This window comes from Terrapene carolina, unplaced genomic scaffold (assembly GCF_002925995.2).
Source record: "Terrapene carolina triunguis isolate 2854851 unplaced genomic scaffold, T_m_triunguis-2.0 Scaffold192, whole genome shotgun sequence".
Classification (NCBI taxonomy): Eukaryota; Metazoa; Chordata; order Testudines; family Emydidae; genus Terrapene; species Terrapene triunguis.
Genome location: NW_020664543.1, coordinates 26474649 through 26488311, shown reverse-complemented (window position 1 = coordinate 26488311; position 13663 = coordinate 26474649). Strand labels below are relative to the sequence as shown.

General features: G+C 43.2%; 1 protein-coding gene across 1 annotated transcript in view; it reads left to right on the top strand.

The window, feature by feature from the left end:
* The window catches only part of GLP2R (glucagon like peptide 2 receptor), a 113839-nt gene that overhangs the window by 76186 nt on the left and 23990 nt on the right, over nucleotides 1-13663 (top strand). Inside the window, exon 9 of the mRNA XM_026654379.2 lies at nucleotides 4673-4742. Coding sequence (XP_026510164.1) covers nucleotides 4673-4742 — 70 coding nt within the window. The remainder of the gene's footprint in view (nucleotides 1-4672; nucleotides 4743-13663) is intronic.

Sequence of the window (13663 nt, the reverse complement as noted above, 5' to 3'; positions counted from 1 at the left end):
GAGAGAGATTTTAAGTGCGTACAAGTATAAGGCATTAAAGTCAGAAACAGGGGGGAGGGATAATTCAGTGGTTTGAGCATTGGCCTGCTAAACCCAGGGTTGTGAGCTCCATCCTTGAGGGGGCCACTTAGGGATCTGGGGCAAAATCAGTACATGATCCTGCTAGTGAAGGCAGGGGTCTAGACTCAATGACCTTTCAGGGTCCCTTCCAGTTCTATGAGATAGGTATATCTCCATATATTATTATTACAAGAAAAATAAAACACTTTCTAGTAGCTAAACTTAACAAGCTAGATTTGGTTCAACATGAATTCCTTACCACATGTTCCCAGCAACATTGCTGACCATATTCTCAGGTCAGGATCACACCTGGAGTCAATAGGCTGGTTCCTTTGTCTTCTTAGGTGAAAAAGAAATAGGGTGGGACTGGGAGAGATCCCTTGGGTGCTTTTGTGCCTCATTTTTGTAGCCCAGTCACCCTTTGAAGTGGATTCTTCTGAGGATTACCCCTCAAAGCAAAGTTTATTCAAACAGTAAAGAAGGTGATGTGGAGTCTGGTGTGGAAGGTGGCTGCATGCTCTCTCTTCTCCCCTTTGTTTGCTGAAATGTGGATTTGTCTTGTCTCCTGCCATTTCCCCCTCTTGCTGTCTCAAGGACCCTGTTTATTACTTATATGTAAATTGAGATAAACATACATGCCTTTGGTTAGGATAGACCTGTTTAACAACTTTTGCCTACTCAGGACTTTGTGGATTTGAACATGTGCTTACAACATCATAACTTTACATTTAATGTTGCTACATACATTTCACCATGATATTATTGACCAACAAGTTATTCTTTTTCAGATGACACCTCACAAGGCATATTTTGTACCAAGATTATTGCAATGGTGTGTAGGGTGTGAATACAGGGGTGCTTTCAATCACAAAGGTCCACCTGGACAGTTCTAAGATTTGAAGAGCTTCAGTCCATAATTCCTTCTTCTCTGCTAGTTCCCACTGAAGCTCCAGTACTAAGTCATCTCACTGCAGGAATTTCATTCAGGATCTTCTCTAATTCCTGCACAACATGGCTCTCTTGTCAGATTCCTTCTTTCTCATTACTAGGAGTAAGATGCTCAAAAGGAGCTATACACAGAGAAATAAAGATAAAACACTTTCTAGTAGCTAAATTTAACAAGATTTGGTTCAACATGAATTCCTTACCACATGTTCCCAGCAACATTGCTGTCTCAACTCAGCTTCACTCCTCTCTCTGCCAAGGACCCCTCCAGACAAGCACTCCGTTCCTCCAAAACCATCTCTGCCTAGATCAACCATGGAGGAACTGCTTTCAGTCCAGATGATCTTAGAACAGCAGATGATGCAGAATGCACTCATAGTGACCAGGCCACCTCAACAACACCTATGTCACATCATGATGCAGAATCCCCTCTCACTTGCCAGGCCACCTCAGCGTCCTTCTCCTCAGCTGAGGATAGCCCTGGTGTCTATACTGTGTCTTCCTAATAACTTTAGACATTTCCAGGAACTACTGTGTACAATTGTTGCTTCTGTGGCTAGAACTGATGATAACTCAGGGCAGGTCTACACTTACTTCCTGGTCCGGCCGTAAGCAATCGATCTTCTGGGATCGATTCCGGAAGTGCTCGCCGTCGACGCCGGTACTCCAGCTCGGCGAGAGGAGTACGCGGCATCGACGGGGGAGCCTGCCTGCCGCGTCTGGACCCGTGGTAAGTTCGAACTAAGGTACTTTGAATTCAGCTAGGTTATTAACGTAGCTGAATTTGCGTACCTTAGTTCGAAGTGGGGGGTTAGTGTGGACCAGGCCTCAGATCCCTCCCCATCTGAACTATTACAGAGAATTCTTTCCCAGGTGTCTGGCTGGTGGGTCTCACCCACATGCTCCAGGTCTAACTAATCACCATATTTGTATTTGGGAAGGAATTGTCCCCCAGGTCAGACAGGCAGAGACCTGGGTGTGGGGTTCGCCTTCCTCTGCAGCATGGGGCATGGTTCACTTGCTGGTTTGAACTAGAGTAAATGGTGGATTTACTGTCACTTGAAATCTTTAAATCAAGATTTGAGGATTTCAGTAACTCAGCAAGAGGCTATGAGTCCATTACAGGATGAGGTTCTATGGCCTGCGATGTGCAGGAAGTCAGACTAGATGACTGTGATAGTCCCTTCTGGCCTTAAAGTCGATGTGTCTATGACATGCCATTCAATACACTTCCCGCAATCTAGTGAGGGCAAATATTTCTCCCAGTTAATGAGAGACTACTGCAACTAGTCAAGGACTTTTGGTAAAGTTTATATCAGGTACCCCACCGGGAATGCCAATATTTTTTCCTCACAGCTGTTCCAAACCCATAGCTTCAGTGGCTCTGAAATAAACAAGGGATCTGAAAGTTTCCCATTCCAGACCTGTAGATGAGATCAGGAAGGATCTGGGACTTTTGGGATCTACAAAGTACATTGTGGCCAGGTATATTCCTACCTTATTGGAATGGGTCATTCCTTTGCTGGGTTCTTTCCCAGAGGAACAAAAGGCAATCAGCAAGGTGGAACAATGATCTTTCTGACTCATGACAGAGCAGTGAGAGTTGTGTCAATGGGCATCAGTTCATGGGCTCTCTTCTTGGAGGCACAATCAAAATCTTCCCTTTGATAGGGATGTGATATTCACTGCCAAAACCAAAAAGTCCTGAAAAGACTGAGGGAAAAAAAGATCCATACAGTCCTTATGACATTTGCCACCTTCCTGTGCACAAAAGGAGAGATCCAACTTTCCTTCATCCTTCAGGTACCAGTGCCAGTATCCCTTATTCCTTAGCTGCCATGGATTCTTTTTATTACTAGAAGCCTCAATCTCAGTCTCATCTAGAGTGTAATAAGCAACAAAACAACAAGGGAGGTCATCAGAGATATAGTTTCTCAGGAAGTCAGCCATTGTCATCAGTGGTAGACCTCAGGTTTGATGTAGTGACCTGACAGCACCAGTCTTTCATTTTGCTTCCCTCTCTTCCCCTTCGAATTCCCTGCCCTTTGGAGACCATCTGGATGTTCTGTTTCCTGGTGACATGTTGTGGAATAACCACTGACTTGGGAAGGGAGCTGATGTTATTGAGAATGGTTGCAGTATTCAGTTCTAGTCTGTGTTGCCTACAAACCCCCTTCCCATAATCCTTCAGTGATCCCCTCTCCTGTGACACTGCTCATGGAGGAAGTGGGTTCTCTTCTGAAGAAAAGGGCTATGGAGGAAGTTCCAGTAGGGAGGAAAAGGCTTTTATTCCAGATCTTTCCTCACACTGAAGGCTGACAAAAATTCAGCCCAACAAGGGAAGGTCCTCTCATGCATTGCCAACTGGTTAAAGGATAGGAAACAAAGGGCAGGAATAAATGGTCAGTTTTCAGAATGGAGATAGATAAATAGTGGTGTCCCCCAGGGGTCTGTACTGGGCCCAGTCCTATTTATCATATTCAGAAATGATCTGGAAAAAGGGGTAAACAGTGAGGTGACAAAATTTGCCAATGATACAAAACTACTCAAGATAGTTAAGTCCAAGTGAAGAGCTACAAAAGGATCTCTCAAAACTGGGTGACTGGGCAACAAAATGGCAGATGAAATTCAATGTTGATAAATGCAAAGTAATGCACATTGGAAAACATAATCCCAACTATACATATAAAATGATGGGGTCTAAATTAGCTGTTACCACTCAAGAAAGATCTTGGAGTCATTGTGGATAGTTCTCTGAAAACATCCACTCAATGTGCAGCGGCAGTCAAAAAAGCGAACAGAATGTTGGGAACCATTAAGAAAGGGATAGATAATAAGAGAGAAAATATCATATTGCCTCTACATAAATACATGGTACGCCCACATCTTGAATACTGCATGCAGATGTGATTGCCCCAGCTCAAAAAAGATATATTAGAATTGGAAAACATTCAGAAAAGGGCAATAAAAATGATTAAGGGCATGGAGCATCTGCCATATGAGGAGAGATTAATAAGACTGGGACTTTTCAGCTTGGAAAAAAGACAGCTAAGGGGGGATATGATAGAGGTCTATAAAATCATGACTGGTGTGAAGTAAATAAGGAAGTGTTATTTACTCCTTCTCATAACACAAGAACTAGGGGTCACCAAATAAAATTAGTAGGCAGCAGGTTTAAAACAAACAAAAGTATTTTTTCCATACAACGCACAATCAACCTGTGGAACTCTTTGCCAGAGGATGTTGTGAAGGACAAGAGTATAACATGGTTCAAAAAAGAACTAGATAAATTCATGGAGGATAGGTCCATCAATGGCTAATAGCCAGGACGGGCAGGAATGGTGTCCCTAGCCTTTGTTTGCGAGAAGCTGGGAACGGGCGACAGAGGATGGATCACTTGATGATTACCTGTTCTCTTCATTCCCTCTGGGGCACCTGGAATTGGCCACTGTCAGAAGTCAGGATATTGGGGTAGATGGACCTTTGGTCTGATCCAGTATGGCTGTTCTTATGTTCTTATCATCTTGTGGTTTCATTCTATTGTTTCTAAGGAATAGCAAATAAATAAAAAACAATTAACCCTTTAACATTTTAATGTGATTTTTTAAAATCTAAATTAACTTGTTTCTAGGAATCTAATATAATTATATTTTAAATTAATCCTTAGGTGCTGGGATACAAATAACCATATGGGAATCTGGTGGATCATCCGAGGGCCAATGTTACTTTCCATTACAGTAAGGATTATTTTATCTTTTGTTTATATATTATACAGATGTGGTTGTCTATTTTTATCTTTCCAAGAAATTATATTCTGGCTCAGATGATAATGAGAACCAAAGTGCGGTGGTCACTTGATGTAAAGACACAGTCCCTGCCCCAAAGAATCTACAACATGGAGTGAGTGTAATAAACACAGAAATGGAGGAAGGGACAAGTACTACAAACACTAATGTCCAACAGGACGTGTGCACTTGAAGAGTCAGTGAAATCAGTTGTTTTTTGTTTCATTGTTTATTTGGTGTGAGGGTTTTTCTTTCTATGAATTCATCACTAACTTTGCAGAAGCAAGATGTTAGGGCAGTGCTGGCAAATTGATTTCAGTAGAGCATCCCACTTTGGTGCAGACACCCCTGTCTGCACCTTAGGCACACAAAAAGGCACCTCCTTCCCTTTGGACTGTAGCCAATCCTTATGTGCAGTGCAGGCTCACAGGCAACACAACACTCCAGCTGCTCCATGGGCCTGTCCCCTAGACCTGGGCTCATAGAATCATAGAAATGTAGGGCTGGAAAGAACCTAGAGAGATCATCTCCCTGTGCTGAGGAAGGACCAAGTAAATCTAGACCATCCCTGACAGGTGTTTGTCTAATTTGTTCCTAAAAGCCTCCAGTGATGGCAACAATACACAAGCATTACCTTCCAGGCCTCCACAGGCCTTGCTTTCTCTGTATAGATTAGCAATAGGCACACATCAACCCCTGAATCATCAAAGTCTCCTTCTGGACTGCCCACCCCCTGATCCACTGAAGACTCGGAAGTCTCAGCTTTGCTATCCCCAAAGAAATAGTACACACCAGCTTATTAGTTTTAACTCAGGATAGCCACTCCACTTAATGCACAGCACTTAGATACATTTCTAGTTAAAATCTGTTTACGTTCACAGTTTGTGGAATAACCTTGCTGTAGGCCCTTTGTATATAGTAGGTAGCAACATTAACCCTTTCCATGACCTCAAAAGGAGCCTCCCATGAGTTTTGCATTTTGTACATTTTTACAAGGAGTAACAACAGCCCCAAATCTCCCACATCAAATGATCAGTCCCAAGTACTGTGGTCACACCATTCTTTCAGAGCTACTTAGTTTTTGTGAGCATTCCCATCATAGTCTTTAAATCTTCCCTAACATTTGCAGCCACTGGTTCCCCCTCTGCCTCAATGCCACCCTCCCAGGAGTCTCTGATGAGATCTAGTGGCCCTCTGATTTTTCTACCATACACGAGGTCAAATGGGGCAAACCCTGTGGCATCTTGAGGCTCCGCCCAATAAGCAAATAGGTAATAACAAGTAAGGGTAACATTACATCTGTCACTCTCCTTTCTGTTGACATACATTTTTAACATAGATTTTAGAGTCCCATTGAACCTCTCAACTAAACTGTTAATCCCTGGATGATTTGGGGTGGATTTTAATTGCTTCCATAACTCACTAAATAGATGGGATATGAAATTTGACCCATGATATGACAAAATCTCTTGGGAACCTACTCTGTTAAATGGAGAGAACAGTGACATAGCCATTGCTTTGGCCTCTACATTATACAGGGCACTGCCTCTGGGTACCTGGTGGGAAAATCCACCATGACTAATAAATATTTATTTACCCCTTGGGTTGGATGAGTTAACAGTCCTATAATATCCATGGCCATCCCCAAAATTCTTCTTTGATTGTTGACAGTAGGTGCAAGGGAGCCTTGCAGTGCCGTACAGGCTTTTCTCTGCTTTTGACATGAGTCAGAAGTCCAGCAGTATTCCTTTATCTGATTTTGAATATTGGTCCAATACAATTTCTTCTTTAACATTTCATATGTCCTCTGTTCCCAAATGATGTGCAAAAGCACACTCATAGGCTAATTAAATTAACTCCACACAATGTTTTGAGGGCACAATCAAAATTGTTTGAAGGGTTCTCCAGGATTTCCTTCTGGCACAGCCTACCCTCTTCTATAAAGAACCTTCCCCTGTTCACTGTATCTGGGACCTTATTGTGAACGATTTCCCTTATGCTATCTAGAGAGGGGACTGCATTTTTCTCTGCAGCAAACTGTTCAGCTCTGGTTTGCCTGGAGAGCTGTTACAGGTGGGGGAAGATTCCTCCTCCCCTTTCCTTTAAGGCACATTGCTATTTTCTGCTAATAAGGGGGTAGAAGCTTCTCCTCCCCCATCATCTGCCTTTCCCTTGTCAGAGATTACCGCTGTAAACTCAAGGACATATTCTCTTTAGCTACAGGTCACAATGTTAACAGCTTTAGGCAATGATATTATGTCATTTCCAACCAACACATCAGCTGGTAAATTCCTAAATGCTCCCACTTTAAAAGTATCGCTTAGACCTCCCCACTCTGGTTTGATGCAGGCCAGAGACACCCTGGTTTACATGGTCCTGAAGCTAGTGGTTTTACCTCCTCCCCTGGGAACCATATCATTTTCCTGACCAGGGAAATCTGAGTACCAGTGTCTCACCACACTAGGCACAGTTTACTGTATACCTGGGCCTTTTTAATAAATTCCTTGTCTGTCTCACCTGATAAAGCTACCCAGAACTCTTTCTGCCACCAATGAAGTCTCTGCCTAAAGGTAGCTGCATTAACCTGCACAGATCAATGAGTGAATTTGGATCCCCTTACTTAGGGCACTGCCTTTTCATGTGATCAAGGGACTCATATAAGTAACACTTTCTTGTGCCTTCCTCTTGGGTTGGATCCAGTAATTAGGGGGAGACTGGTACTGGTGTGTTGTGGATTTACTGCTCTCCCCTCCATCCTTTTTTCCAGGAATGAATCAGGAACCCCCAGGTTTTTGCCCTTCCCTTTAGGACTTATGCTCCCTAAATAGTCTCACTTGTATGTACAAGCCAGCTACTTCTGCAACTGCTTCCACTGATTCTGGAGTTTTCTCCAATACAGCAGCTCTCAGTTCCTCAGAGAAGACAATGAGTCAACAATGCAATGCTGCTGCTGCAAAAAAAAAAGAAAATACAATATTGAGTTGTATTAACAGAGTCATAGCATGAAAGTCAAGGGAGGTGATAGTACTACTTTACTCTGTGCTGGTTAGACCTCAGCTGGAGTACTGTGTCCAATTTTGGTCACCAATGTATAGAAAGGAGGTAGAGAAACTTGAAAGGATCCAGAGATGAATGACAAAGATGATCAAAGGGATGGAATGCAAACCATATGAGCAAACACGGAAGGAATTGGGTGTTGGAAAAGAGGAGTTTGGAAAAGAGGAGATAAGGGGGGGTGTAAACGGTCCTCACTTGGGGAGTATGGCCTAGTGGTCACAGCTGTAACTCCTGACTGCCAAGTGGGTTGTGGGGAAGGGAGTCCAGGCCTTCCCACTCCACCGGGCTCCGACCCAGGGCCCTTTGGGCTACCAGTAGTCTGGCAACTAAGGCTGCTTAAGGCTGTCCTCCCTGGGCCTCTTCCTCTGTCCACCCCTCCCCCCCAGGGTTAGCTTAGTCCAAGGCTTTTCCCTGTTGGGGAAACCCAAACCACAATAAGTAAGAGGGGGTCACCAATGTCCCAGGTGCATAGGATACCTCCCTCTCTGGTTGTCTCCAGGGTGGGACCTCCCTTCCCTCAGGGAAGGTCCCTTTAAGCAGCTATGGCAGAGTCTTAGGCTTCCCTCTGCTCTGCTGAAGCTGTGGGCTACAGGCCTGCTCACCTCCTACTCTGTCACCCAAATGAGCTAATTCTCTGCTTTTTAATTCCTCCATCAGATGGAGCATTTGCTGCAGGTGTGGCAGGGTGGGGCTGGCTGATCCCAAAATAATCCCTTAACCCCTTGTTGCTTAGTGTGGGGTTTGTACACCCCATCACGTGGGGACATGATAGCCATCTTCAAATACTTGAAAAGCTGCCATAAAAAAGATGGAAAGAAGTTGTTCTCTCTTGCCACACAGGGCAGGACAAGAGGCAATTGGTTCAAACTACAGCACAGCAGTTTTAAATGAAAAACTTCCTAACTTTAAGAACAGTAGGACAATGGAACAGATGCCTAGGGAAGTCATGGAAGCTCCTTCACTGGAGGTTTCCAAAAAGAGGCTGGATAGCCATCTGTCTTGGATGATTTAGACACAACAAATCCTGCATCATGGCAGGGGGTTAGACCAGATGACCTCTGCAGTCCCTTCTAATCCTATGGTTCCATGATTCTATTCTATGACCTCAAAGAACTGCTCCTGAGCAATTAGATCTACTAACTTGTCATGAGATTCTGCCCCCTTACTTTTTATCTATTTTCTTAAATAATCCACCATTTTATGCACACATTCCCCATGAGCTAATTTATCAACTTTTTTGAGGTTTCTGAATTTGAAGCGATATGCCTCTGGAGTAATTTGAAACCTTTTTGATGCATACTCCTTGAATTGGACATATTTCATAGACTCACTCATATCCATATCATTAAATACTTGTAAAGTTTTACCAGTCAATTTGGAGAGTAGGTGTCAGTGACTGGGACATGGGCAGTCATGCCTAGAGCAGGTATCAGGCCTAATGGTCAGAGCAGGTGTTCGTAGCCAGGAATTGGAGCACAGGGTCAGACCCAAAATCAGAGGCCGGACACCAGACCCAAGGGTCAGAGCCAAAGATCAGAACTAGGTTACCTGGAGTGAGGCAAGGCAGGGTTAGGGCTGGAACAAGCAAGTGTAGGAGTTATCACAGCCATAGGCAAATGCTTTGACCAGATGCTTAATTGCTGCTGCACTTAAGAGCCAATCTGCTGACCTTTCCTTCTAACCAATGACACAGTGTGGCAAATTAGACAGCCTGTTACTAGCCAGCTGTGCTTATTAGGATGTGCTTAAAAGTCAGAAAAGTTTATGAGAAAATAAAGTTAAAATGCTACTGGTGCCTGGCTAACAAAATATATCAGATTCAAGCAAAGTTTCTCATCATATGCTTTCATCTGTCTCATTGACCAAACTTCTGAGGTCAAGACCCATTCTCCAGTTCAATGAATGCTTCCTTTTTCTCTTCTGGTGCTGTAAAAGTGATGGGCAGGGAGAGAAGGAGGATGTCATGGGGTGTTTTCCCCTCCTTTGTACAGTGTCAGTTCCCCTCTTGGAAAAACATTTCCAGCTGAGATTCAGAAGACAAAGAGTCTATAGGGAACAATGTTCTCTGCTACTTTTCCTCACCTGTTGGAGCTTCTTTTGTTTCCCTTCATGCTTGATGACTCTGTTTACTGTTTAAGTGCAGATTAAGCAGAGCACCCATTCCTTTGTCTCAGGGTATGTCGGGGATCGATATATTGCGTCTCGTTAAGGACATGCTGACTCTCTCTCTTTTTCTTGGCCTTCTGCTTCTTAGGCTTCATGCTTTTTGTCTTTTAGCTCTGGTGCTCTTTGGAGGGATGCTTCTAGGGCTGCTTCTTCTGTCTCCTGCTTTTGCTTTTCTGCCTCCCACTCCTCTTTGGCTACCCACATCTGGAATTCTTGTTCTTTCTGCACCTTTGCTACCTCCGACCTGGCCAGCTCTAACTTAATAGCTGTCTCACTGAGAATGGTGCTAGGCTGGTTTTCTAAGTCTTTAGGACTTTTCTTAGTCTTTAGGGGAATTCAGCTGCCCTTCTTGTTGCTTGTCAGAGTCAACAAGTGGGGCTTTTAACCCTTTCACATGTTTTCTGGCAGCAACTAAGCAGTGCTCTGAACCCAACTCTTCTAATTTATTCTTGGTGTACCTAGGATATGCCTCCATGCTCATCCTGCCTTTCCTGCTGCTATATTTCCTTACTCAAAATAAACAGAAAACAATAAATTGTACCCTTTTTTATCTGTTCCCAACCTCCTCACTTGAGAATCTCTCAGTATCTATATTATTGGTATATAAGTGCCTAGAGTGTCATCCTTAGCTAACCAGCTAACTGGGTGTAAGTCCTGCTGACTATGCCACCATGATGTTTCCCTGGCGTACCCAGGGTTGTGAGGCACCTGACCATCACCTGCCGTTAGTGTGAGGTAGCTTTGTCTGCACCTGCTGTGGATCAGCTCCCTGACTCCACCAGCATCTGGCAACACAGGCACTGCCTCCCCCGCCTCCCCAGGCCTCGCTCGCTCTGTACATGTTAGCAACAGGCATATACCAATCCCCGAGTTCTCCGGGTGTCCCTCTGGGGTGCCCAGCCCCCGTTCCGTAGAACACTCACAGAGCTCTCAGATTCACTGCTCCCAAAGGAGAAATTCACACCAGCGTACTAGTTTAACTTAGGATCACCACTCCGCTAAACACAAACTGCAGTTAGATATATTTATAGTGAAAACAAGAATAAGTTTTTTATCAAAGAACAGATTCAAGTTATTGAAATTAAGAATATTGTAAACAAATGGTTACATATAAAACAAAATCATCACATATTTCCAGAGGCTAAACTTAACTCACAGGACATCCCCCTGTCTTTTATAGGATAGTTTATCCCAAGTCCTTTTCCTAGAGTGTTCAGCTGAGATCCCCTGTTCATAAAATCAATCCTGCTGGCAGCTTGTCTTCACAGACTGAATGATGCCAGGGTATCTCTCTGAACCTCCAGACATACTAGCCCAGACCTTTGGTCTTCACTTTTAAACAGGGTCCCCCCACCACTGGTTACCTTTTCCTATTAATTTCCTTCTGAAGTCCCCGCAAGCTTCATTAGCAGTATGCTAAGAGTTTTCTGTTATTAGGCACACAATACCTCTGAATGATCTACCTTTAACTACAAGGCCTAGAGAACATAATTTTCAGTATATATTCATAACTCCTCACATGTCTTCCATACATATATCTCACAATGGTTATGATGACCAGTGTAACACAGGCTTTTAGTAGAGACCTTACATGACATTCTTTTGGTCAACCCAGGGGATCCCAGTAACCCTGGTGCCCCTGCCTGTTGGCATCAAGAGGTTTTTGGGTCACAAACAGAGATTCCACACCCTCCCTTGGAGGCCTATCCCAGTACTTAACTATCCTTATAGTTAGAAAGTTTTTCCTGATATCTAACCAACATCCCCCTTGCTTCAGATTAAACTGATTACTTCTTGTCCAACCTTCAGTGGACATGGTGAATATTTGCTCACATATTTGAATACTGTGTAACCTGGTCAGTTAAAAAGGTGTAATTCACTGTTATTGACTGTATGTAGTTTGTTGATTATCACAGGTTCTTCCCAAGAATAGGTTACACAGATTGTTTTCAGGTTTTGGTGTGATTCACAACAGATCCAAACAAATGCTTTAGTCATTCCCACTCATTAATATAATTAAACAGGATAAGTAATTGCACAAAATAATTGCTGTTAAACAAAAAGGTATCATACTGCTTACACTCCCTTTGAAGCCATGGAAAACAAAGAGAAGAAAACAGTCTGGAGCACATCAGGAGACTGGTCCCAGATCAGGCAATGTGCTGTTCTAGAACTGGATGCACCCAAAGAATCAAGGAAAGTTCTAAATCTTTTATACCCCGAGGTTGTTTGGCTCACATGGACGTAGGCAACATCAGCCCATCTTTTTCCATGTGGGAAATTCGGCAAGCTATATTTATGCTTCCAATACCTACACAATTAATGTCAATTAATTATGTGTCAATCTAACTGCTTAGCAACAAAATTTGCAAACAATCCCAACACTTTTATATCAAAATGTCACAATGTTAAAAACATGAGGTGTACCTATTAACTTGAGGTCAGTTGTTTGTTCTCTCATGATGGGCAGGCAAGCAAATGTGACCCAGGATCCCCACCTACACTCTATTTTGTCAGTTATGCTAACCACAAAAAACTGCCTATAGGCATAAAATCATAGAATCATAGACTATCAGGGTTGGAAGGGACCTCAGGAGGTCATCTAGTCCAACCACCTGCTCAAAGCAGGACCAATCCCCAACTGGGGCAGCCCACACTGGAAATGCCAAGGTCAGGGGAGGCTGCAAAAAGGGAGAGCAGATACTTCCAAGACTGTTAGGGGGAAGGGTGACAGGGTGGATAGGAGGAAAGAAGGAAGAGGGACAGGAGCCAGGGGTGAGGTGGATAGCAACAGATGGGGGCAGAATTGGGGTGGATAAAAGCTGAGGGAAGGGTAGCAGGAGCCAAGTTGGGAGAAGTGGATAGAAACAGAAAGGGAGCAGAGGAGCAGAAGGATCCACTCCCCTCCAAATCCTGAAACTGAAGCCTGTAGTCTTGAGTCTCTACATCCCTCTGATGTCAGCAAACAACTGTGAAACCCACTGGCAAAGTATTTGTCTCCTCAACCTCTAGTGGCTGGTCCACATAGAGGATGACAACCTGCTACAAGTATCGGTTACGCTGTTAGCTCAAGTGGCAGCAGTCTGTGTAGTGGATCTAAACATTCCAAACCTGCTGATTAGTCAGTTAGAAAAAGGGTTTTGTTTCTGAGAGAAATTTCAACAAAACATTTTTGTTCTTTTCATTTAAATTTTCTGAGGAAAATTCAGACTTTCATTGAAATATCAAAATCTGAAATATTTTGGTTTTCAGGCATTCTCTTTTCTGATAAAACATCGATAATTTCTGTGGAAAGCAGACAATTTTTGCAAAAAAAAGTATTTAGTTAAAAAAACAATTTCCTATCAAAAGAGTGGCTTTTTTATGAACCCTACTGCTGATGAACCATGTGGATGTCAGTATAGCTCCACAATATGGAACTTTGTCTTTTCAGTTTGCTTTTTAAAAACCTAGTAAATTACACACAAAAAACTATGGTAAAGGAACGTTATGGTTATATAGTCAAGCACTTAAATCTAGGAAATTCCAGAATTAAGGTTGCCTATACCACCTTTAATTACATGAGCACATTTTTTTTCCTGCCTCATTCAGTGCACAGGATGGCTCTGCCCTGGGGATGAATCAGAGTAGTGTAGTGAAAGAGGCTGTTG